Below are 19,602 nucleotides of genomic sequence, written 5' to 3' on the forward strand. Positions count from 1 at the left end.
TATCTGGGGGTTTATCTAATGCCCTCATTTGGCCCAAGTGTTGCTCCACTAGCCTATATTAAGGTGATGTAATGTGTAAGTGTGATTCTGTATGGATTCTCGAGCCGTGGTGTCATATTGATGGTATCATGAGGTGTATTAACCCTTGTGCTGCCTTTGGGTCACATGACGACCCGAAGGCAGAAGAAAATGCTTCACTTTGTTTTTGAATGCGGTAACGGTATCGCAATATGACGTTGGGTCACAATGACTGATGGGTCAGAATGACCCAAAGCTAACACAAGGGTTAATTTAGGTAGGACTAAGTATGACGTCACTGAAGGCCTAGGCGTGAAATGCACAGCCCTTCACTGCATTTGGGTGATTTCATTGTTTATCTGGGGGGGGTTATCTATGTATCCCCTCATTAAGGTGATATCATTGCTCATCTATGGGTTGGTCTGATCACTTCATTTCAGTGATCTCATTGTACTGTGTGTGTCATATGCATGTCAGTCCCCCTCTGTTGGCAAGGTCGGATTAAGAATAACAGGGAAACAAAACAATTTGAACACATTTCCATCTTTATTAATTACCTTTTTATTTTATTCAAGATAAACCACCTTTTGTGACAATATACTTTATTTAAACAACCTGCAGTCTCCGTTTATCCCTCTACTCTCCCCGCCCAATCAGAAGCCAAGAGGCACTCCACTTCCTGCGGAACGCCCAATCATGCTTCATTTCTTCATTTTGTGATCTGTGGGGCATCCCTGATAAACAGAAAAAATATTTTTCTTGTCAAAATGCTCAAATATGCGTTTTATTTGTTCATAACATTTGATGCACCTTTGATATAATTTGGTTCTTGGTCTGGGGCACCTTCACTAGGCCTTAAAGCAAAAACAATGTTACATTTATGTATTAGTTCCACCTGACAATTATTTCTTAAAATGACCTCTTATCTAACCTATTTTAAACATCAACACATGATATTTTAAGTTAACATGTTAACTGTCCTGTCGGGTACCTCACTCAACGCTTAGTTTGGTACCTTCAAGTGCAACCACCCTTTGTTCTCTTGTTATTCTATAATGTGTTGACGTATTAGCATACTGATGAAACAAAAGTTCTGCACGACTTCAGTCACTTCTCAAAATTTAAAAACAGCACTGGAACTCCGCAGGGTTGATGCAAAGTGTTTTATTGGTTCTCAGGTAACAAAGATTGCCAATAGAACGTGAGCGTGATCCCGGGATCAGACTGAAGTTTTCTCCGGACAATTTAACTTATATAGTCTTCTCCCCATTGTATGTTAATATGGTACGATATTTTGTTGGTTTCATAGACATTATGCATTCTTACAAAGCGGATCCCTTGTGTCAGGGGATTAAAACAGGTACTTTCCTACATAGACACTTCTTCCAATTAGGCTCTTTCTGACCTTGAACAGCCAGCTGCATTAGGCTTCTGGGCGTAAGGCCACAAATATGTCTCATAAGTTACAGCTATGCATCCTGGTCCTTTATGAAGGCATACACATGCTCCTCTCCCCCACTCATCCTTTAAACCTTATTTTTGGGCTTCATGTCTCCGACTATTGTTTAGGAATAACAATAATCAGCAAACAGCTTTGCATCTGGTTTCCTATAATATAACTTGTAATAATATGGTTTCCAATAATATATCATATACCAAAGAGTGATTACAAATATCTTTAAGTCCACAATCATTAACCATCTTCATAATTACAACAGTATGGTGTTTTTTTTCCACAACAATACAAAACTACTAATTTGCAGACTCCATATCCTATTCATACATTCAGTACAATCATTCACTAAACGTTCACCATGCAGTCAGTAGTATACATGGGTTTCTTTTGAACTTAATTCCTTCAGCATTCCCTTTCACTCTTATCTAAGTTAGACAATCATACATTTTTGACAGCTTATTTGGTTATATTATTAGACTAACAAAACAAACGCAGATTTTTACCTCATACATCAATAGCATCGTGCGTTCATGCAGCAGCACACAACCACTGTTTTGCCAGATTTATATTTCAGTTATTCTTCATGCTTGGTTACTCTGCACTCACATGCGATTACTCATTCATTCATATAGCCGATGTTAGCCATGACACTTAATGCTAGTCCTGGCATTGATGCTGATTCCTTCAGTAGCATGGTTTCCTCCGGAGACAGTCCAGCTGCCTGCAGTGTTCACACATCAACCAAAGCCTTCCTAGCGAATCCTTGGTCATTTGTTCTAAATGCTGGCCCTTCATTTAGCTCTATACTGTGCCTGCACACTTGTTCAAGTTCAAGTCTTTTATTGTCAGATGCATAAAAAAACAAAGGGTCAGACTGGGCACTGAAATTCTTTGGACAAGACAACCTAGGTTACAATGTTCCCTCTAAATTGCCGCGCAGACCAGTTGAAGGACCTGCACACTAGATTTTTCAGACCGCGCACAAAATAAAATCTGTTTTTTTATTATTTTCGTAAACTAGTAATGTTCAGTTGATTGGCCAAATGCGGCGAAGCCCACTTCATACATTACTTTTACAGGTGCCCCAAAAAAGGGGCAGTCTTACACTTTTAGACACGAATGGCTTGATGAAATTGTTCAAACGGACACAAGCGATGGTCCAGTTGGTATTCTAAACCTATAATACACACATATCCTATAATACACATATATCCTATACTCAGGGGTGAAAGTAGTTTTTATTTCTTGGTGGTACTATGATACAGGTGTAATGCGCGCGCGCCGAAAATGTCACTTAGCCTAATTATTTATCATTTATTTATTTGTTTATTTACTGTATTATAGTCTACTTATCAAGCATTCACTAGGACTTCTTATCACTCTAGTATCACTCTTTAACCCACCTGTATCTGTTTTTGATGATAGTCAGGCAATCAGGTACAGCACATGCGAGTGCGCAATCGGCAGAGACAAGTACCATCATATGGCAGCTTTGTTGATTTGGGCAGAAAAAAATGTGTCCCGCAGCCCGCTCCCGCTAGAATGACTGTTGAATGTCAATTGTTTTTTTTTTACTCCGATCTATTGAAACAACACGGGACACAGCACTGCGGCATGTTCAAACTAAGTCTCTGTTTAACGGACTAACATAAACATATTTTTGCTAGCCTACCTGCTGCAAAATTACACCAAGACAAGTAGGGCTATTTTATCCAGTGTAGGGCTTAATTTATCACTTACCACGATCCAGTGCCGCTGCTAGCCATTTTGGTGCCCTACGCATAATTCCTTTCCTTTATGATGCCCCGCCCCCCCTCCCCCCCCCCCACCACAGCTACCCTGTCAATGCATTCTGTGTTTGATATGATGCTAGTTACGTTGTTAATGCGAGCGCGCAATGCGCGCGAGCAACATTTTGGGGCCTTTATTTGAGTGCATAATAGTTTTTGGAGCATAAACAAAATATGTTAAATAAACAGCTGTTTTTCAATTGGTAAAACCTTGTCTAGTGAAGGTGATGTATTTTTGTCTCTTAATTTTTCAGCCCCACCCTTACGTTTCTTAGCATGGTTTTCCAAATTAATTATAAACATTTAAAACTGAAAGCATGCAGCCAAGGAGCTCTCCACCTTTATTACTCATTTAAAAACTATTTGATCAATCGAATATAAAAGTATCATAGAATGTACAGTAAAGTAACATCTAGCTGGCGTCAGTTATTTCAAATGCATAGATAACATATTTGAGTATGCTAAAATTAGCAATAACGTCAGCTAGTTCGAGGTGTATGCATAGGCTAACTATAAGTTAGCAGCACATTTCCCGTATTTAACAATAATTAAACATGGACTTACCTGAAAGTGATGCACGGGCATCATCTCGCAGTTTATTTCTTTTTCTGCCCCTGACTCCTGTTGTCTTTTTGAGGCCATTTTCGAAAAGTTTACCTAGCCTACTGTCAAAATTCGTCAGGCCACTGAGGTAGGAAAGGGCACCCACGGCGAGCTTGGAAAGTTGAGTGTGTATTTGTTTTTTTGTGGGGTGGGGGGGAGGGGGGGTCACCGTCGTAACATTTTTTGAGCAATTAAATATATCTCTTGTTTTGCCTGTTTTGTGATTTACATGCCTAAAAGGTGCGTAATAGTTATATAGGCCTATTGAAATAATATCGGCATTATAATTATAATAACTATGATGATTTTTCAGTTGGCAATTTTTTGGTGCCCCCTCAGGCTTGGTGCCCTACGCACAGCGCGTAGTGCGCGTTATGGGAGCGGCGGCACTGCCACGATCTTGTTTTTTATTATCCTCCTCTTCCTTTCTCTTCTTCCTTTTTTGGCTTCCTGAAGCATAATTCCGCTTCATGATGACTGCCGACCGACGAGGTTTTTGTATTTTGCCAGCAGCACAGATCATGAGAGGGGCCTCTTGAGGGGGATCCAGATAACGGTGTCATTGCACTTTACTGCATTGACTATCAAAGGGGCGCTCACACGTTTGTCGTTGCATTTTATTCTTAACCAGTCGTTGTCTTGGGGCCCCAAGCCAGCTCGGCGCCCCAAGCAATTGCTTGTTTTGCTTGCTTTGTCGCAACGGCCTGTGAGTGTGTCGTAATTTCTTTCCGGTACGGCGTACCGGCCAGTACCGGTGTTACGTCCCAACTGGTTCCCAATTTAACTGGTTCCCCAGCTGTGCGTGCACCTATCAGTCTGCATCTATCACCAGATTCGTCACAAATTCACAAACATATTACTGGCGATTTTCAAGTCGGATCTCATATTTGCTGCGGCAAATATGAAAGTAGGCCTATAGGCTACGTGCGCACTACATTAGGCTACCATTCGCAACAAAATAAATGGAGACAAAATAAAACATTTGTAGGCTCGCATGAAATGGGATTCGATCGCACTAGAGTAAAAACTTATACGCACTAGAGTCTGTTGATTAACACCACGAGCTATAACAGCTCACAAAATGTGGCTGAATCGTTAGGTATTTTTTAACTACGTTGGCCTTCAGGTAACATTTTGAATTGGCTTCTTCTAATTCAACTGGTTCCCATAGACACTACCCGAATGTAGGCTTACTATGCACGTATTTGGGGTTGTTTCGAGGCAATAGCCGTATTTTCCACGACATCACAGCTCCTTCTGACACCACATATTACAAATTCATACTAAGAACGTCGCTGCTAACCCAGACAATACGATCAAAATACGCGTAACACAACATGGAAACATTCGTTTCCTATGCGATTTCGTGTAGCCTATTGCTGAGTGTTTCTTCGCTATATCTTTTGAAATCAATTCATTTCATAATTGTATATTCTGAACAAATGGTGGTTGTGGTTAATATGGCTATTGCCTTGAGACAACTCAAAATACGTGATGAGTAGCCTAGCCTACATTCTGGTAGTGTCTACGGTAACTAGTTGATACAGAAGAACCAAAACAACTTGTTGCCTGAAGGCCAACGTAGTTAATAACTTTTTCACTGAATTCATGGAACACTCACGTGCTTCAGTAATTCACGGTGTAATGCACAGGACTGTAGCTTTGCATGTGTTTTTGCTCGTGTGATCGAATACCACTCGAATCTTTTATTTTCTTAGCTTCCATTTATTATGGCGTGAATGGCTGTAATGTAGTGCTTACTACATTTGTTCAGAATATACAATTATGAAATGAATTGATTTCAAAAGATATAGCGAAGAAACACTCAGCAATAGGCTACACGAAATCGCATAGGAAACGAATGTTTCCATGTTGTGTTACGCGTATTTTGATCGTATTGTCTGGGTTAGCAGCGACGTTCTTAGTATGAATTTGTAATATGTGGTGTCAGAAGGAGCTGTGATGTCGTGGAAAATACGGCTATTGCCTCGAAACAACCCCAAATACGTGCATAATAAGCCTACATTCGGGTAGTGTCTATGGGAACCAGTTGAATTAGAAGAAGCCAATTCAAAATGTTACCTGAAGGCCAACGTAGTTAAGAAATACCTAACGATTCAGCTACATTTTGTGAGCTAGTATAGCTCGTGGTGTTAATCAACAGACTCTAGTGCGTATATGTTTTTACTCTAGTGCGATCGAATCCCACTTCATGCGAGCCTACAAATGTTTTATTTTGTCTCCATTTATTTTGTCGCGAATGGTAGCCTAATGTAGTGCGCACGTAGCCTATAGGCCTACTTTCATATTTGCCGCAGCAAATATGAGATCCGACTTGAAAATCGCCAGTAATATGTTTGTGAATTTGTGACGAATCTGGTGATAGATGCAGACTGATAGGTGCACGCACAGCTGGGGAACCAGTTAAATTGGGAACCAGTTGGGACGTAACACCGGCTTACTTTCACCCCTGCCTATACTAACCTATAACTTATACTAACCATGAGACAAGTAGGGTACAATTAGTGCAATATTGTTGATTGTGCAACCAGTAGCTGAAAGTGCAACCAGTAGCTGAATTTACAGTGTGTAAAGTGACTAGTGTGAGTGTCGATAGTGTATCAATGTCCATATCAATGTTCATTCAGACGCCTGATGCCCCTTGGAAAGAAACTGTAGTCCAGTCTGCGTATATATAAACCTTATCGGTTTATAAGGTTGGTATAGGTAATTATGTGTATTATGGGTATTTAGAGGTTTAGTAAACTGTATTGAATAGTGTATAATATTTGTATATTAGGAGATTTACTAAATGTTTGCATATCATAGATGTCATCAATGTTAGGTATACTTATACTTATATGTTATGCCAGGTTGCTTCGCGTTGTCTTGTCCTAAAAATGTCAGTGCCCAGTCTGACCTGTGTTGTTCTGTTTATCTGACAGTAAAAGACTTGAACTTGAACTGAACTTGAAACAGGGTGGGGTGTACTCAGCCCATAGATAGAGACTGTGCTTCTGTCCACAACCAACACATCACTGATTCACAGACTCTGAGAAAGGAACAGGGCCTGCTTGATTGAACTGCTTTGAGTTTGCGCTACTCATGATGAGCTTCGTTCTGCATGTTTGTGACCCAGTCCAAACACCCAAAAAACTTCCAGTATACTTAAAATGAACTCTGTTACAATTAGGATACTAACTACAGGCCCGGTGTTGATTACCATATGGCAGACCACATTTGTGCATACCTGCATTAGACAGCCACTGCTCCTCCTCCCCTTCTCTTCCCCCACTTTCTCTCTCTCCCCGTCTCCTACCAGCTGCAGCAGAGCCAGCTCTAAGGGTCATTACCAGCTGCAGCAGAGCCAGCTCTAAGGGTCATTACCAGCTGCAGCAGAGCCAGCTCTAAGGGTCATTACCAGCTGCAGCAGAGCCAGCTCTAAGGGTCATTACCAGCTGCAGCAGAGCCAGCTCTAAGGGTCATTACCAGCTGCAGCAGAGCCAGCTATAAGGGTCATTACCAGCTGCAGCAGAGCCAGCTCTAAGGGTCATTACCAGCTGCAGCAGAGCCAACTCTAAGGGTCATTACCAGCTGCAGCAGAGCCAGCTCTAAGGGTCATTACCAGCTGCAGCAGAGCCAGCTCTAAGGGTCATTACCAGCTGCAGCAGAGCCAACTCTAAGGGTCATTACCAGCTGCAGCAGAGCCAACTCTAAGGGTCATTACCAGCTGCAGCAGAGCCAACTCTAAGGGTCATTACCAGCTGCAGCAGAGCCAGCTCTAAGGGTCATTACCAGCTGCAGCAGAGCCAACTCTAAGGGTCATTACCAGCTGCAGCAGAGCCAACTCTAAGGGTCATTACCAGCTGCAGCAGAGCCAACTCTAAGGGTCATTACCAGCTGCAGCAGAGCCAGCTCTAAGGGTCATTTGCAGCTGAAGGTCTTGTGGGAAGGGATGATGCCGTAGCCCGTGGTAACAAACACCTTCCCTGAACTGATGGTCGTCTCCTGGGAGACGTTCACAATGAACGGAGCAAACAGGCCTCAACACGCCTCATCAGCTGGACACACTTCATTTGTCACTGTAGATGGCATCTGATTTAGTAAACGCGTTCACAACGGGTGAATGTGACGCTTCCTCGTGACAGTGAGGTCAGAGTTGTAGATGTGAGACGATGCTCTTTTACTAGTTGTTACGGAACATTACACTACAGTACAACACAGCACAGTACATGGTCTGATGTCTGCTTGATCAGCAGTGGGATGATGCTCACCTTACATTAGAATCAGAATCAGGTTTATTCATTTACTATTATTTACATTTACAGTAAGTGTACACAAATAAGGAATTTGCTTTACATTCCTCATCCTTCCTAGCGATGCAGTTGAGCACAACAGCATCATGGACAAAGACATCCATTAACCTCAAAGTAACTCCCTTCCACCCTTTCCAATGTAATACTGCACAATTCTTTTTTGAAACCAGTTTTTTTTTTTAAATGGGGTTTCATTTATTCAAGCAGGAATACATTTTTTGTGTATCAAATGGTCATAAATAACAAGAAAATGCATACATTTCTAGCATAGGTAACTTATTACCTTTACAGTTTGTGGGCCGTAGTCAGTTTGCATAGTCACCCCTCAAAAGCCCATTCTGAGCCAGGAAAACCCCTGGTTAGGCTTAGTGAAGCCAGGTAACTAAAAGTAAAACAGCCCAGGTATATTTGTACTTGCATCGTATAGCCTTCAGCCTTCCTGCAAAAGATCTGAAGCTGTTTTCACAAAACATCTTAAGGCTCAAAGGCGCCCCTAACTTGCTGATTTCGGAGAAACTCTTTAAAATAATGGGCGTGTAAGTCCTAACTTTAGGACTCCACATTTTTTACTGTAATGGTATTTCACAAAGCATTTCAGCACTAAAATCAGCTCCTAAATCTGTGAAAATTTAGGGATAGTCAAGCCATCCTAAAATGTCTGTTGCTGTCAATCCGCCTGGGAACATAAGACATTTTAGAAACTAGAGTTTATGTTAATGAGCTTAAAAATAATTTGGTTAAAAATAGTATTGTCAGGTACAGGTTGTAGTAGAATTATCAGGGATAAGGTCACTTACAGAAACAACCCAGTAACACAGGAGATCAAGGTTGACAACTCTATGATACTTAGCCACAGGGAAACTGCAGCTATGCTGCACAGAAGAACTAGTTATACCTCAGCCATCCATCAGCAGAACACATTACAGCATCAAACAATATGCTCTCTGCAGACTTTGTGTTTTTGCTATTTGTTTATGAGATGCACGTGTAAGAGACTGACAATGAGCTAAACATACACCTATTTAATTAGTGACACAACCTACAATTGAACATCTTAAATTGTATATGGAAAAAAATGTATGTCTAAAACTCAACATATTACTATTAACATAATACCTTGTTATATAATATTTCAATGATTAAATAATTGGCAGAGATCCATTCCCCTATCACTGTGGGCATTGTTAGTATTAAGTAAGCATGTTGACATTATCCATAGCAAGGTCAACCCCATCCTTTATTTTAGCTCAAGATTTCTCCCCATTCCCACCAAAAGTTGGTCTCAGCAGCTTTGTGGATACGTTTGTGATACGTTTTCTCTCCTGTGTGTCCTCATATGTGAAGACAGAGAACCACTTTGAGAAAATTGTTTTCTACATTCACAACATTGATAAGGTTTCTCCCCAGTGTGTGTCCTCATATGACTAACCAAACTATGCTTCAGACTAAACCGTTTGTTACATTGTTGACATTGATAGGATTTCACTCCTGTGTGTGTCTTCATGTGTTCACTTAGAGTATCACTTCGAGCAAATGGTTTGTTACATTCCTGACACTGGTACGGTTTTTCTCCTGTGTGTGTCCTCATATGAAAAAACAAAGCTTGTTTTGAACTTAAAGTTTTGTTACATTGTTGACAGTGATACGGTTTTTCTCCTGTGTGTGTCCTTATGTGCACAACCAGATTACTCTTCTGACCAAACCGTTTGTTACATTGTTGACATTGATGTATTTTTTTTACTCTTACTTTTCGTCTCTGTGGCATATGTTCCCTTGGCAGAACCTCATTGTCTTGTGTTCTGTTCAGAAGGAGCAGCACTCCATGTTCCTCCTTCTCCAAACTCTGAGCTGTAGGACAGTCTGGAGCTACAACAGAGAGGGGCTGAGAGTCACTGCCTGGTTCTGGTTCTGCATAGTCTTGTACATGAGGCTCTGCTTTGATTTGCTCCTCAGTTGTGTTGCTGGGTAGAGAGTCTCCTTCTCTGTTCTCCACTTTAACAGTTTGGTCAAGATGTGAAACTTCAGAAAAGCCTTCCTGATCAGAGTCATGTTTCACACTGGTAGAAGTGAACACTGAGTGTGTAGTTTCAGACTGCAGTCCTTGGAGCTGCTCTTCATCCTGACTGGTCCACAGCTCCTGTTCCTCTTTAATCTGTTGGGGTTCCAGGAGAGAAAGCTGCTGCACATCTGTTGGGAAGAAGAGGCAAGACAACAGTTAGATTTACATTTACATGCAATAAAAACATACAAATACATCTATTGTGTCTAGTCTACACAACACTGTTTTCAACAGATTGACTAGAAATCATTTGAAATGATTACGTTAGTGGTTTCCACTTCAATTGTCAACGCAAACAGGATCGCCTTAGGTGGGTAACAGCACTAGCCTACATCAGTACAGAAACTATTGTGAATCAACTCTAGCTATCGTGCTGTAAAATAGATCTGGACAAACATGCATCTTTTACATGACAACACAGGTTATCTATTTGAATGAAACAGTTAGGAACATGAAATAACGTTAGCCCCATTAACTGGCTAAATCATTAGACATTCTAGCTACTGTACCTATGCTCTTGCGTTAGCAAGCTAAACATGCTTACAGTCTAGATGTTCTCGCTATCTAGCTGTTCTTGCATTCCTTGCAAATCAGCGTTGATAAAAAGCAGATAAGCTGGAGTCTAGCTAACATTTGTCAAATGTGTACCCAGCTAACAAGGGACGTCCTGGGGACGTTCGGTGACGTTCCTATTTGGTCCCCTATAGGTTATACCGTGACGTTATCCTTAGGACGTCCTCGGGACGTCCTTAGGACGTTATTTAAGTTCCTAAAAGGTCACAATTTAGACATTTATTTTTAAACTTTCAGGGGACGTCCCAGGAACGTCCCTGGTTGGTTATGATACAACATTATGTTAAAAAATATCGGGGGACATTCGGGACGTTCCAGAAACGTCCCAGGAACGTCCCTGGTTGGTTATGATATGACATTATGTTTAAAACTTTCGGGGGGTTCCAGAACGTCATTCGTTGGTCATAACGTAACCATCTAAGTTCCAAACTGATATTTTCGTTTGTGTGTCATTCTGTGATGTGAATTGCTCGAGCTATAGCCTACTGTCACTCTGGAAACTGTACAGTATTAAATCAATTGTTTATGTATGGTACCAATAACTTGCATTTGAGCGAAGTAATACATTATAGTCATAAATAATTTGGGATGTACTGAAACAAAACATCTAAGCTGGATCCAGCCTATCCAAGCACCAGCTGTGTCTCTAGAAATGTTCCATACTAGCCTATTACAGCACATCTCTCGCGGACGTCACCGCTCGTGACGTGAGCCCTGTTGTTGAGTGAAGAAGTCGTTGAGAGACAGCAAAACTTTTTGATCCCGCATCCTTCATTTATAGCTATAATACCGTTGGATAATCAATTTGTGTAAATATATCTTCAACTTTAAGTTTTTGTGTTGATAGTTTTGTTCTTTGTTTTTGTGTTTTTAATAGTGTTTTTTGTGTAGTTGGCTATTTAGCGCACTCCTGTGAAGGTGGGCCACCCGAAGGACAGAATTTGAGGTAAATATGTTTTAATACAAACTTTAGCTCTATTATCTATGTATTTGTATGTTTATCCAACGTGAAATAGCCATATCGAAGATGAATGTATATTATTTTCTAGCCAATTTGAGTTGGCACTAGTTTTCTAAGTCGGCTTAGTTGAGACGTCGTACAGTATCATCTTAATTTGTACAGTAGTTAGTGTAAAGGTCCCTATTATCGTCCACTCTAAATTTCCAACGTTCGGGGCCCCATTATCGTCCACAACCGTTTCTTAGGTTAATTTCTTAAAGAAGATATGCAGTAGCAACGAAAGAAAGTAACTCATCGATATGTCTACATCTTATATTGCTAACAATGTTCTCGATAACACTAGCTAACTAGCTAGCTTGAAATCGGATGCCTACACACTAGTGGTGTCTTGTCTTTAAGGATACAGAAAATACAAAAAGGCTAAAGCTCTAGCAAGTCAAGTAGCGTTAGCTCTATTGTAGAGTAGTAAGCTACTTTTGGACAGTTATCTCTAGACTAGAGCTACAATAAACCAAGACGTTTTGCAAGAAAAGTAGCATAATGATATGCTACGTTGCTACGTCGGACAAATGTTCACGATGAGTATGAAGGAAAGTTGATTAGCACTAGCTAGATGGTTGTAAATATCTGGATACTGAAGGTCAGGGAAGTTTTCCGTTTCACTTGTTACGGTCCTAAAAATAACTCCAGGAGCATATAGATAAAATAAACTTCCACTTAATGTTCTTTGCATTTGAACTGCTGTCTAACTGTAGCTAATTCATGTTGCAGGTGTTGATTCCGCACGAACTGGTGGAGGACGAGGAGGAGGAGTCGGGAGACGATGAGAAGGGGTTGACACAATTAAAATATAAGAAAATTAATTCAGGCTTTTATAATGCATTTGAATAAAGTGTTTGTTTATACTGTAAATCGTGTTTTTTCTTCTACAAGTATACTCATAATAAGTTACAATACACAATACTTAGCAGCAGCCTGTTATACTTAAAGTTGATTTTTTTAAATAAAGAAGTTAAATTACCTTGTTGAGTTTAAGTGAACACATTCAGTTTAGTTTTGCACTATAGGCTAATATGCATTTTATACTTTGTATACAAAAATATACATTAAATGCATAAATGTGACTATAAATTAAGGTTGAGAAATTGATTCTGCATTTGGTATGCGAAAGTTGAACGTCCACTAAATGTTATGAGGACGTTACATGGACTTTCAGGGGACCCTACAAAAAAACATCATGGGGACGTTCCCTTGCGACGTCCTGATAACATTCGGGGACGTTCAGGGGACGTCATTTTGTTAGCTGGGTAATTGAGGGTTGAACTGTACAGGGATCTTCTGAATAACAACATCCCACACTAGCCCGTCGAGTGTTTGGTTCCTTAGGAAGCCTCTGAAAAGTGTCAATTTTCAATATGCTAGAAAAACGTTATTCTTTGTAATTCTGTGGAAGTACAGAGCAGCGCGCCGCTAGCTAAAAAAGTGTTGGAGATCTACGCAACATCCGTTTATATTCCCGAACCAGAAAACCAGAGGGCGGAATGTTGATGCTGCACGGCACAACTTGCACTGTTTCAAAAGCTAGCGTTTGCAAGTTGCAGTTTCAAAAAGTGAAATTTTGATAGGAAAGAGGTTTCAATGGACTTTGAGGTTCACTGTATGTCTATTTTACCCACCAAACTGTCATTCTTCAACTATGACAAGGTAAAATCAGTTTTGCAATTAATCGCCCCTTTAAGCTATTTTCAAAGATTAGTGATTTTCGATCATTTTATTTGAAACTTCATTCAAAAAGTAAAGGCTGTTGAAGTATACCAGACACTGTTAATATACTCTGGTGTCTGTTTGAGGTTTTATATTCCCAAAAATATTATAAAAGTCTAAATTTTTCTAAATGGTACGAGTTGTTTTCACACGGCACACGATTGACATTCAACGTCGAAATGCTGGTTGGCAGTCACTCGCTAGCCATACAGTAAATGTGTAGTGGCCATAACCGAGCGAATGTTACTGGAAAAAATGTTTGAAGTTCTGTACAGTACTGTAGCCTATAGCCTAGTTGACATGATCATGCAACATCTCGTCAGCGTATCCGATTCCTTGCATCATGTTGTGTAAAATCTGTATTTTGATCAAGACATGAGCACCTATATCAATAATGATCGCTATTATAAATACATGAACCCAAGTGTGCGCACTTGTCCATGACACCGTTTTACACAAACTACAACAGTGACCTTACTAGAGAACTACAACTCTTCATTAACTTTTTTAACACGCCCCCGAGCGTGGAGCACTGTGGGAAGGCCAGCGGTGCAGAGCGGTAAAAAAAGTCTGCAGTGTGAACGCACCGTAAGCCTACGCACATTTTGGAAACTGTTGTAATTGGCAACGCAGATGACCGTACTGTAGTCAGACTGCAGAAAGTAAATAGAGACACAGACTGTCTCTCCACCTTCAAGAGAAGGCTCAAGACGCACTTGTTCCGGGAGTAAAACGGTACTTAGGAATGGTTTGCTGAACCCAATGCTAGTTTCCTCAAGGATCACAATGACTCTTGCTTAGTTCTCTTGTTGGTTAGTGGTAGCTGATTTAAACTGTTGTATTCTATTTTAGTTAATCCTATTTTTATTGCTTTCCTACAGGTACACTTGCACTTAGAGATTCATGTTGTTTAATTGTAACTTGCTTAACCACATGCTCTTATGGTTTCTTCCCTTTGGCACTTATTTTTGGGTTGTTCACAATGTGTGCTTCTTGTTTTTGGCTACCCGCAATGCTTTGGGGCTATCTTGTTGTTATTATCAGTGACCTATGCACTTGTAAAGCTCTCTTGGAAGTAGCTTTGGTTAAAAGCGTCTGCTAAATGAATAAATGTAAAGTAAATGTGGGAAGAACAATTACTCGTAATATTTATATATTTTGTTTTCCTCACACACGTTTTTTTCACTCGATTTCATCATTATTATGAAGATTAAATCCAGCAGTGTTATTTGCGATTGCACTGTGTGATAATTGTTCCATAAACACCTTATATCCACCTCAAATGTTAAATCAAAATTCAGTGCTGATTGTTTACAGGAGTGCAGGACGGGAGATGTCCTGACAGCATGGAATACAGGATAACGTCACATGTCCTACCTTTAGATAACTGCAGAACAATATATTTCTTTAATACTGTGCATATATCATCATATGCCAAAAACTGGAAATACAGTCGTTAAGCTCCCTCGCAATCGCTATATTCTACGTCCTCGTTATCAGTCCAGACTATAATAGATTACAGGCTTCAAATCAGCTGACGTCGCTAAGCAACGGAGTACGATGGGGTCGAAAAGTTACCGGACTACTTGCGGAGTGCTACGAAAGACGTGAATCAGAATATCAAACCTCGGCTTTGCCGTATCGGTCGATACGTTCCAGCCTCAGTTTGATATTTCCCGGCATGACCTCACTCTCGGTTAGTAGCTAAGTAGTTAATATCAAACCTGTTCGGTGAAGCATGGTTTCAGGTTGATTAACAATGTCCAACAACCGCTGCAGTCGCGTGCTCTCCTCCTTTGAACGAGAGATCTCCTCTTCGAACTCGGCAAACGATTTTTCAGCGGCCCCGATTATCTCCAAAACTGTCGTTGTTAGCCGCTCAGTAAGAAAATCCCTGAACACATCTAGTTTAGACATTTTCGTGGTGAAAAACTCGGAAACGAGCTGGAGGAAGTTTCTGCTCGGTCTTTCTAGCCGGATGTAAACAAGTCAAGTTGTTCCGGTGAATCACTGGCTTCTTCAAACTTACCAGACCCCTCTGCTTGAGGCAACGGCCCCGGTGGATGTAGGTGGTATTGCATTTCCCTATCGACATACCCAAAACTATCTCCCCCAATTTTCTTTGTTCGATTCTCGAACCTGAGTCATAATACTAGCTTTTTCATAGAATACATTTTCCTGTCAAGTTCAAAACCAATCTGAAATGGGTAAACTAGCAGACCATTTATTAAGCCCTCTGTGACATGCTTGCGTGTAAAAAGGGCTATACAAATAAATTGATTTGATTTATTTGCTTACGTCAATAAATGTTGCCTGCAGATGTGCTCGCGGATAGGCTCAGGGCACGAGCCATATTTTATTCCCGTTATTTAAAATTATCCGTTGATGACATGATGGCAAATATTATATTATGTTAAGCGTGAGCATAGATGTTGACATGTATAGGGTGATTTCAGGTAATGTGGGACACTTTTTGGTAGAGGCTCCAGTAGACTTACAAAATAACTGGTAACTCGCCCCAGTGGTGTTTTTGTAAATCGTTTTAGGGCTTAGGAACATTTTCATGCTGGAATGAAATGGGAATACACAATATTTTAGAAGCTACACACTTTCAAACATAACATGACCCCCTCTCTCACTCAGGCAGCATTTTCAGGTAATGTGGGACAGCTTGTCTGGTAAAGTGGGACAGTCATTGTCTGTCGTCCTAGTCTGCTGATATAATAATTATTAGTTTATATACAACACTACTAGGTGCAAGGGTGTGGCAAGATTAATTTAGTTGTGGGGGTTGACTTATACAATAGGCATAAAGTGTAACTGATGTAAGCCTTAGTGATCTGCAGTCTATGTGCTAGCTAGCTAGTCCCGCTGCGTTAGCATTTTGTTGGACTAACGTTTGCGGTCTGAAGTCTGAAAGCGCTGGTTCAATGACAGTGTAAGTTGTTATTTAGTTGGGAACTTAAGTGCAGTATGATGCATTGGTATAAAACATTTGACAACTGTCGAATTAAATTATTTTTATAGCATAAACACAGCAATACTAGATGTCCCACTTTACCTTAAAAATGCTGTCCCACATTAACTGACATGATTAGGTAATGTGGGACAGTCACATTAAATGCTTTTTTTCTTCTAATAAAGCATTATTTTACAAATGTTTTTGTGTGTTTCAATCAGTGGTTAAACCCCTTCAATATGCTGCAATAGTACTCATTGTAACTTCATTTAAATTCCTTTCCCAGCCTTATCATTGAGAAATATAATGTCATGCCGCTGAACTTTCGATGCGTTTTTTCTGTATAGACCTCTTGTCAAGCCAGATCACGCCTACTCTGATGATGTCAGACAAATAAAAACCACTGCATAGTGACTAGAAGTGTTGTATTTACGAGTCAAGATCAGCTCTGGTGATGGGATGTCAGTTTTGCACATATTAAATCATCAAAATGCATAACTGTCCCACTTTACCTGATGTCCCACATTACCTGAACTCACCCTATCTGGAGCAAAGACGAAGATTAATACTTGATAACTGATAACCACAATAGGAAATTATATATATTTAAATAATATTAGTCTTGCCTTCAGAAGCTTTTGTAAAACCCACCCATTATTCTTTTTTTTATCGTGTCGTCAAGCCAGACTGCTTTTGTGGGACAATGAAAGTCCTCAGTGACTCTATGTTTCACCCCCACTTATATCTGATGGAAACGTCTTGTATATAGGTCTATTAATATGGCCCTTTCAAAGGCAGATGTTCAATTAAATATATTTTAGACACACTTCTCAAGCTTTCATTTATTAAATTATTCTAAGTCTTGTGAGATCACGTTACATCCATTAATAGGCATTTAGTTTTGTAGGTTGAACATATAAAACACAGGCCACATTTCTACACTGATGTTAAATTAAAGGCAGTGTGAATTGAAGTTGACAGTAAGTCTGCATTATGGTAGATTTCTGTTACCAAAATAACTAAGCTTTCTTTGCAGTGATGGTTTTTCATGCAGTAAGCGCTCTTCTGTTGGTCAACAAAACTCAACACCTGTCAGCCACTAGAGCACAAATTATGAACTGATTTTATTGACTCAAAGTAACTTTACGATCTATAGATGCTCCCCATTGAATCCAGCTTCATTGTTGCCCACCTCAGATGATGGTGAACCACATGACTGTGAGATGGTTGTAGGGCTGTTTTGTCAGAGACCTGAATGATACAGTCCCTTTGTCACTGGTCACCCAGACACTCGTCTGGGACAGTCATTTTTGGCATGAATGCTAAAATGACAATCACACCTTAATGACACACCTCTGGAGAGGTGGTCTCAACAGTTGAAGAGGAAGGTGGCCCGAGGAAGACTCTGAAATTAAAAGTTGTGTTCTTGTAAATATAGTTCTAAACAGCTTTTAATGTTTGATATGATTTTGTTGATTATTTTATGTATCACATTTTAGTAATACTTTTAATGTTGTAAAATGTATATTTACAGGGTTTACAGAGATTGTGCCTGCGGTGGTTGTCAGAAATATTTATCTATCAAGCATTGCACAGTCAGTCAGTGAACAAGTTTAAGAAAGCTTTAATGCTTGCTGCCGACCAACAAGGAGACAAAAACATCACATGCCATTGTGCTACAAATTTAGTCTGCTAGCCTGTTGTGCTAGCTAGCTATTTAAACAGAACCGCTCTTGACTGTTATTGGCTAAGACAAAGGCATGCAAATGTCCCATGGCTCTTCTTCATTGGCTCACTTGCATAGACCTGGCGCACATGTGTGCGTGCATGTTTGAGTGTGAGTTTGTTTGTGCTCTTTGACCCCTGTCAGCTTGACAACATGATTCACCCAACACATATGAGGCCAGACATCTTGTATGGCCTCTCCAGTAAGAGAGAGTGGTCAGCCCAGGTCACCTTGTTTACATATGCCTCATGTTACCCAAAATTCAGATTTGGGGGTAACCCTTTCTCAAGGAATGCTGAACACAGAATCATTCTTATACAGGATAACAGTTACATCTTTAACTTTCTAACAGTGGTCCAACATGTTAACATATTCCCTTGTCTTGCAAAGGAATCACACCTGGCCTACTGCAGCGTTGAGTGATGGTCCAATTTGAATTTGTATGCGTTAGACCAGTGTTTCCCAAACTTTTTTTCTGGGGACCCATATTTTAAAAGTCACAAGCCTTCGCGACCCAAGCCAATAGAGATGATTCGTAAATCACAAAACAAAGGTGGATTTGACCATTATTGCACAATAATGAGGATATTTTACTGTTATTTTATAGTTATTTCAGAACTATTTTATAGTTATTTCAGTACGCCTACTGCCATTGTTAATAAGCTATCTCAGACTGAGTGATCACTTCTCTCTGAACAATTGAACCAGCAATGTTTAAAGAAGGTATCCAATAAGTGCCTAATTGGACATACAATGTAGGCTATAAAAAAACATATAACCCATGTATTCTTATTTTCAACATTCAATTGAACCAGCAATATTGGAACAAAATATGAAATAATTACAAAAAGATTACAAATTATACAAAACATGTTGTACCATTTCAACATTGCTAATGGGATAGCTGGGCCTGTCTGCCTTTTTGTAGTGCGTTTCAGTCCGTGGTGCAGGAGGAGAGCGCAACACGCGTATCAGACGCAGCATTCAGTCAGTTTCTGTGCTTGTCTTCATTTTTATGAGCACAGAAAATCCCAATTTGCACATGTACGTGGTAGTGACAGGAATAAGCATATAATTAGAAATACTGGCCCTACTGAGGACAGGATATTCTGACTATATGCTTATCCAGAATGATAAGGTCACAGATCCATAGCGTCAGTGCGATCGCAGCTGAGCTGCAACAACTCGGTTTCTTCTGCAGGTCTAAGCATCAACTCAAGTTAAGCCTGAGGACTCTCAGGAGGACCCTATTGTAATTGTTGGTATTCTTATTATTATCAGGGTTCCTCCGTCAGGAGTACCCTATTGTAATTGTTGGTATTATTATTAGGTTCCTCCGGTAGGAGGGAACCTAGTTAGGGTTCCTCCGTCATATTG

At 40.2% G+C, this 19,602-nt stretch overlaps 1 protein-coding gene and 1 long non-coding RNA gene across 3 annotated transcripts; one reads left to right on the plus strand and one right to left on the minus strand.

The window, feature by feature from the left end:
• Window positions 1–545: 545 nt before the first annotated feature.
• LOC146274014 (uncharacterized) lies at window positions 546–17,071 on the minus strand. 2 transcript variants are annotated; one of them, XM_084704484.1, is made up of 3 exons: window positions 15,265–17,071; window positions 9,931–10,370; window positions 546–752 (listed from the first exon to the last, which is right to left on the minus strand). In XM_084704484.1, exons 1-3 carry the CDS (start codon window positions 15,455–15,457, stop codon window positions 720–722), a joined length of 666 nt encoding a protein of 221 aa, XP_084560610.1. In that variant the 5' UTR covers window positions 15,458–17,071; the 3' UTR covers window positions 546–719. The 2 variants fall into 2 exon arrangements, with proteins under 2 accessions (XP_084560610.1, XP_084560609.1); XM_084704483.1 differs by lacking the exon at window positions 546–752 and having other exon boundaries at window positions 8,148–10,370; window positions 15,265–16,393.
• On the plus strand, window positions 10,923–12,682 carry LOC146274015 (uncharacterized). The gene is made up of 3 exons (XR_014766538.1): window positions 10,923–11,624; window positions 11,707–11,761; window positions 12,548–12,682. It is a non-coding gene; the product is annotated as an uncharacterized LOC146274015 (long non-coding RNA).
• Window positions 17,072–19,602: the final 2,531 nt, after the last annotated feature.

The sequence above is a fragment of the Hypomesus nipponensis genome, chromosome 9 (genome assembly GCF_054491055.1).
Source record: "Hypomesus nipponensis isolate SF chromosome 9, ASM5449105v1, whole genome shotgun sequence".
Taxonomy (NCBI): Eukaryota; Metazoa; Chordata; class Actinopteri; order Osmeriformes; family Osmeridae; genus Hypomesus; species Hypomesus nipponensis.